We start from the raw sequence: 13,540 nt of genomic DNA on the forward strand, positions 1-13,540 counted from the left end.
AGCAATGAGGCAAAATACCAAATTTAGATATAGCCAGATCAGTCTTTAGGGACTAAAGAATATACAAAGTGACTGCAACATGTAAATGGGGAAAAAACGCTCAAAGTCAAAAGTAAATATAACAAAATTATACTGTGTAGAATGAAGAGAGATGAGAAAATACCCCCACATACACACTTTATCTCTTTTTGGAAGTGGGAAGTACATAGATGTTATATATTATACATATTTCTGTACTTTTTCAGTGTTTTGATCAGTTCTCACTTTTGTTTTCCTCTTTTAAAAAATGCTGACACAGTGAATGGCTCTTAGAGAAGGAGAGAGGAAATAAAAAGGATGTGTGTGTGTGTATTAGAGGGAGAGAGGGAAGTGGGGGGGGGATACTGATGTAGAAACAGGAAATATCAATAAAATATCAGTAAAAGCATGTGTTTAATTCTATGTGTGTTTAAACAGCTTATTGAATTTCTGGTTTCTAATCCATTTGTTCTTTTATCTATCCACTTTTAGGACCAGTATTCTATCCACTTCCAGCCTATTTCTTAACTTTGAGCTTTGTTACAGTTTGGTTTTGCTTACTTTGGTGTGAGGTATATTGTCCCAAGGCTTTTTCCACTCCTGTTTTTAGAACTGTGTGTCTAAATTTTTGGTCATTCCAAGGTGGTATGATTTGGGGATAGTACAGATAAGGAAATTGCCATTTTAGTCTATACCTCAGTCTTTACTGAGAAAGGGTCCCTGCTCCCCTGCAAACACTAGTGCTTCTCTGTGCCTTGGAACTATGTCCAGGATCCCTGCTCTCCAACAGTCAAAAGTGCTACTATTTTTCTCTACCATTGCTCCCCAGTGACTGCTCATAAACATTCCTCTCCACCCTGGAATTGGGACCTAGAATTGCATATGAGCAAAATATGACATAGGATACTCCCAGTGTCAGCCTGGGGTCCCTTATAATCTTTCTTAACCAGTTGTATGCCCTCCTTACTGTCTTTGGGCTGAAAGCTCACAAAGCTGCTGACTACTACTAAGTAGAGTAACTAGCACTCATACCCACAGAATGACTCCGGTTTCAGTGCACATTCCACTACATGAGATATATAACTGTAGCTTGAAAAATGATAGAATGAAAGTTTTGTAAGTATAGGAGAAGCCAGTGTTTATAGGCAACAAGACAGGGAAAGATTGTGGCTCTAGAATATTGAAAGTAACAGATCAAGATGGCAAGCTCTCAGGGAAAATAGAAGGGATGAAATCAGGGACATAAGTCTAGAGGTTGGACCTTGACAAAGAACAGAAAAGAAATGGAAAACTTTAACCCAAAATATTGCACTCCCAATCATGGCAACTAGAAGAAGATTAATTTAATGAAATGTTTTTCCATGTCCCTAGGATAAAAATGGTATCAGTTTTTCTTAAATTATTTTTAATATAAATCCTTGTTAACAGTATAATAATAGTTTCCCTTTGTAATCTTTTATCCAACTTTCATTATCTTTTTATGTTTTTGAGCAAGTCAAATGCACACACGCACACACACAAACTTATAGGTGGTCCATACTCAGTTCCCAGTCCTTTCCCTGGATATAGATGGCTCTCTTCATTACTGAACAATTGGAACTGGTACTGATCAATTTCCATGTCACTCTTTATTACCATATATTTCCAGGCTAAGTTTTTCTTAAGCATTTTATTGGTTGTATTTCTCAATAGGCGATGTGTTGCTGAACATCAATGGCATTGATTTGACTGATTTAAGTCATAGTGAGGCAGTTGCTGTGTTGAAAGCCAGTGCTGCTTCCCCAGCTGTTACTCTCAAAGCTCTAGAAGTCCAGATTGTTGAAGAACAAACCCAGCCTAATGAAGAACAACCAAGTACAATCAGTGAAAATGAGTATGATGCCAGTTGGTCTCCATCATGGGTCATGTGGCTTGGACTTCCAAGGTACCTTTATTTTATTTGCTTTTATATTATTTTACTTGTATTCTTTCTTTAGTTGAAAAGACACAATTCATTCCTTCTCCAAAGTACTTAACTCATTCTAAGTTTTGGTATTATTTATCTTATTTCTGTTGGACTTGAAAAGTTAACATGGTTTTAAACTTTTTATTATTGCCTTTATATCACCTTTATTTTGAAATTTATAATTCCTTCCTGATCAAGCCATGTCTTACAGTAGGAAAATAAATAATATAGTAAAGCAGAATTCTCTTCCTCCCCCACCCTCCCAAAACTAAATCTGGCATTGTAGCATGCAGTCCATACCCATTATCTCTGCCTTGGTAAAGTCATTTTCATTTCTAGTCTTTGACATTTTAATTACACTACATTCAAGGTTTTTGTTGTTGTTGTTCTTTCTACTTATATTGTTTTGATCATTGTTTATACTGCCTTTCTTGTTCTAACTTCTTTCTGCATCAGTCTTATATCTTCTTATGCTTCTCTGAATTCTTTTTACTCATCATTTCTTGCAGTGCAGTAAGATTTCATTGCACTCATTCCACAGTTTGTTTAGCCATCTGATAAGCATCTGCTTTGTTTCTAGTTCTTAACTATCAGAAAAGGTGGTTAGGAATAGTTAGTGTAGCAGTAGCCCTGTGATTTATTCTGACAAGTGGTACCTGCAAGTTAGGTTTCCTCAGGGATCTTGATGTAATTTCCCGGTAAAAGGCTTACAGTCATATTCTTAAAACTATAGCTCACAAGTAGAGAAACCATTCTTCTTTCTAATAATCCTGGACCATTGATGTACTTTTATTGCTCCCATTGACCTTAGACTCTGTCCCCACTATATGCTGCTTCACTGCTTAGTTGTAATGACACTACTGAAATCCTGGCCTGGGGTCCTTCCATACCTTTTTCCAGAAAGCCAGAAACCTTACCTTGGGGTTCAATAAGTATCTCCCTAATTCTGCTCTAGAGCAGAAAACCCCAATGAGGAGGTTGCTACAGCAATATGGGAGGAGATGAGCTTGAGCCAGGTAGAAGCTGTGTGAATGGAGAAAAGGGATCAGATGGGAGGAATATACAAATGTAGAAAAGGTAACCATGATTGGATCCATGAAGTGAGGAAGGGAGGGGGAAGAGTTCAGAATAATGCTGAGATTAGAAATTTGAGAAATTAGGAGAATGGTGCCTTTTATAGCAATATTTGAGGGCTGGGATTTGTAGTTGAGGGGTACTTTTCTCCTCCCTAAATTCTGTGCACCTCTACAGTGCTCATCCACTCCATTTACTGATTGTGTAGAAATCATCCACATCCACTAGGGAGTCTGTCTGAAGCATAACAACTCTTTGTAAATTCCTCTACTGCTTCTTTAAGGGGCTTAGTAAAATATTAATCAGTTAAGAGTTTAATATATTTGATCAGCAATTTTGTACATTATTGTACCTTTGAGACTAGACATTTTCTGATTTAACAGAAGTATTGTGAGTTTAAAGCTTTTTGACTTCATTATATAGTGCATTTCTTTCCTATCCAGAAGATATTAACAATAATGAGAAGGGGACTAGCTAGCATTAATATAAGGCTTCAGATTTGGAAAACACTTAAAAAATATCATCTTTATCTAAAAAATCATGTACTTTGTGAGACTATTTATTGTATGTGTAAAATCACTGTTTCTCCATTCTATAAAAGCCTGAAATCAGAAATCATTGTCCAAAAAGTGACTTTTTTGTGAAAATTTCATACATCTCTGTTCTTACTGAAAGCCCTTTCACTGAAAGTGAATGAGGGGTCAGAGACCTTTGTTAAACCAATGGATTAATGAAAAGGACCTGGCATTCTCACTCCGCAGCCCTAGAGAGCCCACTGCCCCTTTCTACTCTATGTGCCAAAGAATGAGGTTTGTTAGACTGGAGGTTCTGGCAAAGGGTGTCATGAGCTAACATTTCCTTTAGGGTCAGCAATATTAAGGAACACTTTTTGATTATTAAAAACATAAGGTCAAAGAATCTCTACCTTAGGACATCCAACTTTATTTAAAACAAAACAAAACAAACCCCTGGAATATTAAGAAATACCTCTATGTCCTTCAGAACTGTTTTGTCTTTCTTCTTTTACTATACATTTTGGTACTGTCTTAGGGAAATGATGCCCAAAGAATGCTAATGAGTTTCCAAAGAAGCAGAAGATAACAAAAGGGAGGTGATTTGTTTTTTAAGTTTGTTTTGTTTTGTTTTGTTTTTGATGTTTTGAGAGGAAGCAAGAATCAAAGAAAAGATAGAACTGCATTGGGTTATGAATTGGAAGGGAATAACTGACAACAGAAGAAATAGGGCCTTTCTCATCTTCTGTTTCTGTTTTCCATGTAAAGAAAAATAACCTTTGTATTAGAAAGACAGGAAAAAATGTAGTTCACCAGGGCTACCCAGGATAGGATAGTTCAGTTTCCCTTTATTAATTCAAGTCACCAGTCCAGATGGACTTCATTCTCTGGCACTAAAAGAATAACTGAAAAAACTAGATAAGACTTCTGAGCTCCTGTCAGGGACATTTGAAAGGTCATGGTTTGCTCTCACTGTCCCCCAGGCTTGGAATGCACATCATTCCTCTTGACTCAACAAAGTCCCTCTCTTCCTCTAAATACAATTTAGGAGCCATCTTCTTGTATGAAAATGTGTCTTTCCTGATTCCCCTCTAAGTTCCAGTGTCCCTTCCGCAATGATCTTGAATTTGATTACTTGGCATATATTGTATTTATGAATATGAGAGAGTTATAGATGTATGTGCATGTAAACATATTTACATATGTGTATACACACATATTTTTATATATAAATAATATCTATTTGTTGTCTCCTCCATTAGAATGTAGCTTTTTGCAAATGGGATTGCTTCATTCTTTGTACCTAATACACTACCTGCAACATAGTATGTGTTGCTACATTAATACTAAATAGAAAAGGGCAAGAGATAGTCTTTGAACATAATAAAAAAAGAAGTAATAATTATCGAGAATCAGAACAACTATATTGAAAATAAGTTGGACTAGACTTCATTTATTTATTTGGGGGCAGTTACTAAACTAGTAGATAAGACATACTATAGATATCATTGACATCAGCTTTAGCAAAAACATTTGTAAAGTATCTTATGCTATTCTGTGGAGGAGATGGGGAGATATGGATTAGATAATTATATAATTAGGTGGATTTAGAATTGATTAGATAGCCAACATCAAAGAACAACAGTTATCATTGGTTGTCATTTTGGCTGGAGATTTCCAGTAGAGAGCCTGAGGGATCTGTGCTATTTAATTTTTATCAAGGATTCTGATAAAAGCAGAGATAACTTGCTCATCAGATTGGCAGGTGACACAGGGCTAGGAGGAATACAGTCAGGATCCAACAAGATCTTGACAGTCTGGAACACTGAGCTAACTGTAACAAGATGAAATTCAGCAGAGAATGTAAAAGCTTTCCCAAAATTAGATTTTGCCACTATACTCTGTGGATAGAAAACAACCAAAGAAGCAAACGGGCTCTGGAGTTCTGAGTGTAGGTCTGAATGTCTCTGCCTTGGCCTTGGTCAGCTCACAGTGTTAACATTCATTTCTGGACACCAGTTTAGGAGAGAAATCAATGAACTGAAAAGCATCAAGAGCAGAAGCGTCCAAATTGTCAGGTCATATAAGAAACAATAGAAAGAAAGGGTCTGTTTAGCCTGGAGAAGAGAACACTCAAGGGATAGGATACAGATTAGTTGGATTCGGTAGTTGAAAGATTGTCACATGGAAAAAGAAATAGCTTAAGAAGGCAGAACTAAGGTCAGTGGATGGAAGTTGCATAGAGGACAATGAAGGATTGATATCAGGAAAAACTTTCTAACAATTAAAGTTCTGTAGAAGTAGAATGCATTACCCTGGGGGATAACTTGGAGATATTGGATACTTGGAGGTCTTCAAGCAAAAGCTAGATAACCAATTGTGGCTTTTAAAATGGAAATTTCTTTTTGAGGATGGAGATTGAATGTTTTTTCTTTCTTTCTCCTTCCTCTTCCCCTCCCCTCTCTCCTTTTTCCCTTCCCCCTTCCCCCTCTTCCCTTTTTTTCTCTCTTTCCCCCAAAAACATTAATGGAAGAGCAAGTGGGGTCTCCCCTTTTCCTGACAGCCCATTCAAAGTTTACAACAGAATTCCAAAAGTGTATTCCTTTTGAACTTATTTCCCTTTCTCTCATTCTTCTATACCCTTCCTAAAAAGAAATGCAGGCAATTGGAAAATTTCTTCTATTTAGTTGACTGGAAGTATTTTTATAGGAAAAAAAAAAAATCACTGCTGAAAAATTAAAGTAGAAACTTAAAGTGGGGCTTTTTTTAATTGATTTTTTTTAAAACTACAGCAACATCTTTATATTTGTAGTTTAATAGTTATGTTATATTCCTTTCCTTTGGGCTTTTTACACTAGGGCCAGCTCTCAGAAGATAAATATCTCATTTTAACTAACTCATTTAGAGATGGATTTAGTAGAGTTTTTCCACAGTAGTTTATAAATCATTTAAAAAAAAAATGATTAGAAGTCACTTATTGAGAACACCAATTTAAGTGACAGGAATAGATAGATAGATAGATACAAATACGTGTGTCTGTGTGTGTGTGTGTGTGTGTGTGTGTGTGTGTGTGTGTAGGTGTAGTCTTTCTTTTTTGAGGAGAGAAATAGGCAGAGGAATTAGTTAATTCAGTATGCATTTATATTAAAATGTTGTGTTTAATTGAACATGTGTAACCTATATTGGATTGCTTACTATCTGGGATGGGAGAGAGGGAGAAATATGAAACACAAGTTTTTCCAGGGTGAGTGTTGAAAACTATCTATACATGTATTTTGAAAAATAAAACGCTATTAATAAAAAAAAATAAAATGTTGCATTCGGGGTGGTATTTACTGGATGAACTAAGGTGACCATTCCCTTTGTTTTGTATGATCATATTTTGACGAGAATCATGCAATGTATTTTTTTTAATAATTATATCTTTTTATTGACAGAACCCATGCCAATACAACATTATTCCTTGCACTCACTTCTGTTCCGACTTTTCTCCTCTCTCCCTCCTCCTATTCCCTCCACTCCCTCCCCCAGATGGCAAGCAGTCCTATACATGTTAACTATGTCACAGTATATCCTAGATAAAATATATGTGTGCGGAACCAAACAATTCTCTTGTTGCACAGGAAAAATTGGATTCAGAAGGTAAAAGTAACTAGGGAAGAAAAACAAAAATGCAAGCAGTTTATATTCCTTTCCCAGTGTTCTTTCTTTGGATGTAGCTACTTCTGTCCATCATTGATCAATTGAAACTGAGTTAGATCTTCTCATTATCGAAGAGATCCACTTCCATCAGAATACATCCTCATACAGTATCGTTGTTGAGGTATATAATGATCTCCTGGTTCTGCTCATTTCACTTAGCATCAGTTCATGTAAGTCTCTCCAGACCTCTCTGTATTCATCTTGCTGGTCATTTCTTACAGAACAATAATATTCCATAACATTCATATACCACAATTTACCCAACCATTCTCCAGTTGATGGGCATCCATTCATTTTCCAGTTTCTGGCCACTACAAACAGGGCTGCCACAAATATTCTTGCACATACAGGTCCCCTTCCCTTCTTTAGTATCTCTTTGAGGTATAAGCCCAGCAGTAGCACTGCTGGATCAAAGAGTATGCACAGTTTGATAACTTTTTGGGCATAATTCCAGATATGCAATGTACTTTTAAATAAGTGAACTTTATTGTGGCTTTTTGATAGAGGAAAGGGGAGGAATACATTGGGAAATGTAGATCATATAAAAACAAGGTATAGCAATAAATAAGTTGTTTTAAATAAAGAAAGGAAAGTACACCCATGAAAATTTAATTTGTTTTCTGTATTATTCTTTAACAGTGTTCTTCATAGTTTCCATGATGTTGTTCTACGAAGAAGCAACTTGGGAAGTTGGGGTTTTAGTATTGTTGGTGGATATGAAGAAAATCACACAAATCAACCTTTTTTCATTAAAACAATCGTCCTGGGAACCCCAGCTTACTATGATGGAAGATTAAAGTGAGTCTGGAAACTGGTTGCATATCTGTAAAGGATATATTATAATATGTTTAAGTTGATCCAAAAGACCAGATTCAGTAACTTGTGGCCATTTTTAAATTAATTAATTAACTTATTTTGCTGAGGCAATTGGGGTTACTTGTCCAGGGTCACACAGCTAGGAAGTGTTAAGTGTCTGAGGTCAGATTTGAACTCAGGTCCTCTTGACTTAAGGGCTGGTGCTCTATCCACTGTGCCACCTAGCTGCCTCCATTTTTAAATTTTTTTCGTCTGGTGAACAAGACTAAAAACAAGGGCTAGTCACATTGGAGAAAAGAAGAGTATCTGTGTGCTAACAGATGACTTGAGGGCTATCAGTAGCTGGGCATGCCCAGCTATCAAGGATTTCCTTGTTCTCAGTCAGAATTTGCAGCTGAAGGAGGCAGGAAATTGTCCTTTGGCATATATCTATCATGCGTGAGATAATGATGTATGAAAGTTAGCTCTTAATGCCTCGTTTCAGTAGCAGCATTTACATTTAAAAAAAAAACCATAAAATACTGGATGGAATACAAGATAGATGATTGAGCTTTATAAATGATGCTGACAACTAACTATTAATTAGATTAATATCATAGTTCATTTACATCAGATATCTTCTGTTGACAAAGGTGAAGGCTTAAGGAAGAAAATAAATTGATCATTTCCACACTTAGCATTATAATTTCTACTTCTGATTATACTGTACCTTACATAGAATATAAGCACTCTATGTAAAAGTTTTCACAACTAAATGAGAGCTAAAATGAAAGTCTCTTAGCCTTGGAAGTAAGGAAGTTACCAATGCCTCTGAAAAAAGTGATTTCAGGAGATTGTTGGGGCCAGAAGCCAAATTGCAGAGGATTGAGGGAATGAGTAGGTAGTAAGAAATTGAATGCAACAAGCGTAGAATAATTAATAGAAATAGACTAGAGGAGAAAATTGATAGCTTGAATGGGGGATATCAATATCAAGAGAATGAGGTGTGTGTGTGTGTGTGTGTGTGTGTGTGCACTTATTTTTAATGATAGTGACTTTACTATATTTTTACTCAGAAGGAAAGGATCCATCAGAGAAAGAAAAGATTGATGATTGATTAGAACAAAGTCCTATTGGAGAAAAGAGATGATGAATTTAAATGGATTACCATTTGTATTTGCTTACAAACTAATTTTGGTTCATTCAGGACTAACTATTTTGGTCTATGTAAAATTGCATAGCTGTCCTATCTTTAAAACATTACCTTAGATAGGATTAGAACAATATTAGCAGCTAAATCTTTCAGGCTTACTTGAAATTTTCTTTATTCTGTCCTTAATAGTCTTTAAACATAGACTCCCTTAATCTTTATCATTGCCACCAGTTAACCCTAGGTCTATCAGATATTGTCATTCTCTAGGTTCTGTTTGGAATAAGATTGTAGGATTCTAGATTTGGAGTTGGAAGGGACTTTAAAGTCAGTTAGTCCATCCCTTGCCTTATGTTGCAGATGAGGAACTAAGCTCTGAAAGATTGAAACTTGTCCAAGAACACACACTGAGTAGCACAGCTGGGGTGAGAGCCCATGGCTTAGGACTAAATGCAATACTCCTGCTATTATACCACAATTACTGCAATAGAACTGGCAGATCCTTGGGGAAATTCCTCTAGATTAATTTTAAAATAAGCAGAAAATAAAGTCTTATTTTTCTTTGTATCTTCCACAGTACATAACATGATGCCTTATCTGTAGTAAGCAAAACCTTCATGTTTGCTAAATGAATTATATTTTTTTGAACAAATCTACTGCAACATGCCTTTATAGCTTTAGGCCAAATGATTATCTAATAGATGTCCTGTGTTGAAATTTTGTCAGTAATATTGGATATGTTTTGTTTGTCCAGGTGTGGTGACATGATTATTGCTGTGAATGGGCTGTCTACTCTGGGTATGAGCCATTCAGCACTCGTTCCCATGCTGAAGGAGCAAAGGAACAAGGTTACTCTGACGGTGATTTGTTGGCCTGGAAGCCTTGTATAGATTTGTGACGTTAGTTCTACTTCAGGAATCTTCCATTCTCACAGTTTCTAAAAAAAAAACAAACTTTGTTTTGTATTTGTGTTTTTTCCTTCCCTAAGTCATTGACACAGCTAGTGATAAGCAAGGCCCAGAACTGTTATTTTGGATGATTTTTATTTATCTTTTATTTTAATTTAAAGAACTTAATTCACCTTCCCACATTTGTCTTTCAGCTTTAAAAAAAAAAAAAAAAAACTAGTTCCACTAAACCCTAGTTTATTTTCTAAAATTTCACACTCTCAAAAGTTAGATTGTGGCCTTTAACTGTGAACGAAACCTTCCCAAGATTTGGACGTAACCAATTGCATCATAGGATTTTTTTATTTCTCTTTGCTATTTTAAAAATTAAATTGTAAAATAAATCTGTTTGTCTTTATGGTGAAGATTCATACCAGTCATACTTAACAAAACTATAAATGCTGTGTCATTTGTTAGAATCAGTATTGTGAAGGGACATAATTTTAATTTTTGTCAACACCAATTCCTAATTTCATTGGTGCCAACATTTCAAAGATTGGTCTTATTAGATGGATTTCTAGGCCCATTTATTTCTAACTTCACTCTGTTGGTGTTCAGAATGAAGAAGATACAGGCCTAGTAATCCTAAAGAGTTTTTTAATAATGTGCAATATATGGAATAGTAGAAAATAATTAGGGGATATTATGCTCACTAATGAAAAAGAAATTAACAAATAAATATAGGTTTAGTTGTTGTAGAAGTTGTGTTTAAGCTAAAAACCAAAACCTTTAGTAGGTAACTTTCCCCAAAAAATGATTTATTACATAGGAAAATTTTGATGAAAACATTTTTGCTATAATTATTTCTAGAGTTTATATTAGTTATCAGTAACCTAATGAAGAAACATTTTTGTGACTTAAGTAATTAAACACAGTTGAACTTTCTTAAAGAGAAACTACATTTATAAAAGCATATGCCACAGTTAAGTGAAAGAGACCATTTCATTTTAATCTAATTGAATCCCGAGTGAGTTTTTCCTATTATTTATTCCTTAAACTGAAAAATTAAATACTACAATACCAGAGAAATCTACCATGTACCTGAGTTTTATGAGCTTTTTTTTGTTGTTAAAATCTTTCAGATATTGAACCAGACACTTTTATTTCATTAAGTTTTTTAATTGACTATAAAAATACAGTTAACTTTTTTCTTTTATACAACATAGATATCCTTTGAAGAAATATATAAAATGGTGAAGAAATATATAAAATATATTTCTAAGTTGGAAATAAACCCTGTACATTTGTTAATGTTATACATACTTGAAAAAGAGTTTCAATTAGAAACTTAGTTCAGAACCTGAGCTAATTTACAAGTGACCTCTGTATTGTAATGAATGGTATTAATTATCAGAGAATGTATTTCAAAATTGCTACAGGACATCGTGAAGCATGAACCGAATTTTAAAGTTCAGCAATTACATTGCTGGGGTATAAACTGTCTATAGTATACAACTGATTATTCTAGCTACTTTTGAAATAATTTTTAAAAATCTATTTGGCGCCAATAAATTGCCATTATCTCATTCATCACTATAGTGGCCCTGGTCAGTACACATCCAGGAAACAATAGAATGTTCCTCTCATACAGTATATTACTGTTGCATGATTATTGGCTTTTGAAGCAATCTGATAGTGAAATACTTTGATATTCTATTTGACATGCAACAAGTTTCTTCTTGCTTCCCAAAATAGAATTTTGTAATCTACTTTGCATTTTTTAAATATTTTATAAAAATAAATCATCTCTTGGGGGAGTTGCTACCAGCCAGTATCTTGACATAAGCTTTACCAGATGTAAAGTGCTACAGGTTAATTAGATGATATAGGCTTTAGTATCTTGAGAGGAGAGAAAAAAAAAATCTTTTCCAGCATTTTTTTATCACAAAAAATATATATTCTGTCTTGCACAATAGATATTATTGCAAAAGATGTAACTTTTGTTCAGAATGATATTTGGTGATGGAAACTTGTTCATAATTTATTCTCATCACTGAAAGTATCTTTTCCCCTTTAAGATCTTATAGTTAGATAGTTTTGTTTGTTCTTCTGTGCCTTCAGTTTAAATTATTTCAAGATTTTTCAAATGTTCTTAAATAATGGTGTGATGATTTCCATTAAGGATGGAAATAAAAGTCATCTTGCTCATATTCGTGGCATCTGTCTCCTTTCTTTAACAAGATATATTCAGTATTATTGTTCTATGAGAAATGATCGGCAGGATGATTTCAGAAAGGCCTGGAGAGACTTACATGAACTGATGCTAAGTGAAATGAGTAGAACCAGGAGATCATTATACACGACAGCAACCAGATTATAGGATGATCAATTCTGAAGAACGTGGCTCTTTTACAACAATGAGATGATTCAGACCAGTTCCAACGATCTTGTGATGGAGAGAATCACCTGCACCCAAAGAGAGGACAGTGGGAACTGTGTGGATCACAATATAGCACTTTTACTCTTTGTTGCTGGGGGTTTTTTTTTTTTTTTTGCATTTTATTTTCTTTCTCTTTTTTATCTGATTTTTCTTGTGCAGCAAGATAATTGTATATAATGCAATTTAAAATCATATTTTCATATTTGATTATTAAATGTATGTGAATTTAATCTCTCTACCTTTTTAAATCCACTCCCCTTTGACAAAACAACGACTCAACCTGGAGGAGTGCTACAGAAAATCTCTTGGCTCTAGTCATTTTCTCCAGATGTCCCCCATACCTTGGGTACTGTCCCTCTTCATCTCTGCTTATTGGCTTCCTTTAAATCCCAATTAAAATCCCATCTTCTGCAGGAAGTTGTCTTAATTCCAGTGCCTTCCTCTTTTTAGTTATTTTCTACTATTCTCCATATAGCTTATTTGTTCATAGTTCTTTGTGTTGTCTCCATTAAGTCATGAGTTTCTTGAGAGCTGGAACTGTCTTTTTTTTATTTGTGTCCTTAGTGCTTAGTATAATGCCTGACACATCTTAGGCATTTAATAAATACTGACTGACTTGATTGACTTTGTAAAAATTCATTCATCATTAAATTTCATATGACAGATGAGTTCGGTTGTTTAGAGTGTGTTGTTATCAGTAAGGTTAAAGTCATGAGTTTTATTGCAGGTGAAATAATTTTGTTTAATGGCCACATATTACACCCCTGCCCTGGCCAGTCACCTTGTAAATGTAACTCTGATCAAACATGGATCAACCAAATCTACCATCTCTGCTTTAAAAAAAAAAAAAAAATGCATTCCCTACTAGGTTGTTGCTCAGTAGCCCCCATCATCTATAATCCATCCATTTGTTTAATGTCTTGTAGTAAAAGATCAACTCTGAATTCAGTACAAATCCTGCCAGCTAATTGTGCCTAAAAAAGAAAGCGGAGCTAGTTTTTAAAACAGACTGGTTCT

General features: G+C 34.8%; 1 protein-coding gene across 2 annotated transcripts in view; it reads left to right on the forward strand.

Moving 5' to 3' along the window:
* LNX2 (ligand of numb-protein X 2) overlaps positions 1 to 13,191 on the forward strand; it is an 87,465-nt gene extending 74,274 nt beyond the window's left edge. For both annotated transcript variants that reach the window (XM_051986533.1, XM_051986534.1), the window contains 3 exons: positions 1,711 to 1,942; positions 7,891 to 8,049; positions 9,951 to 13,191. In XM_051986533.1, the coding sequence (XP_051842493.1) occupies positions 1,711 to 1,942; positions 7,891 to 8,049; positions 9,951 to 10,086 (527 nt within the window). In that variant the 3' untranslated portion in view covers positions 10,087 to 13,191. The remainder of the gene's footprint in view (positions 1 to 1,710; positions 1,943 to 7,890; positions 8,050 to 9,950) is intronic.
* Positions 13,192 to 13,540: the final 349 nt, after the last annotated feature.

Source organism: Antechinus flavipes, chromosome 3, assembly GCF_016432865.1.
Source record: "Antechinus flavipes isolate AdamAnt ecotype Samford, QLD, Australia chromosome 3, AdamAnt_v2, whole genome shotgun sequence".
NCBI lineage: Eukaryota > Metazoa > Chordata > Mammalia > Dasyuromorphia > Dasyuridae > Antechinus > Antechinus flavipes.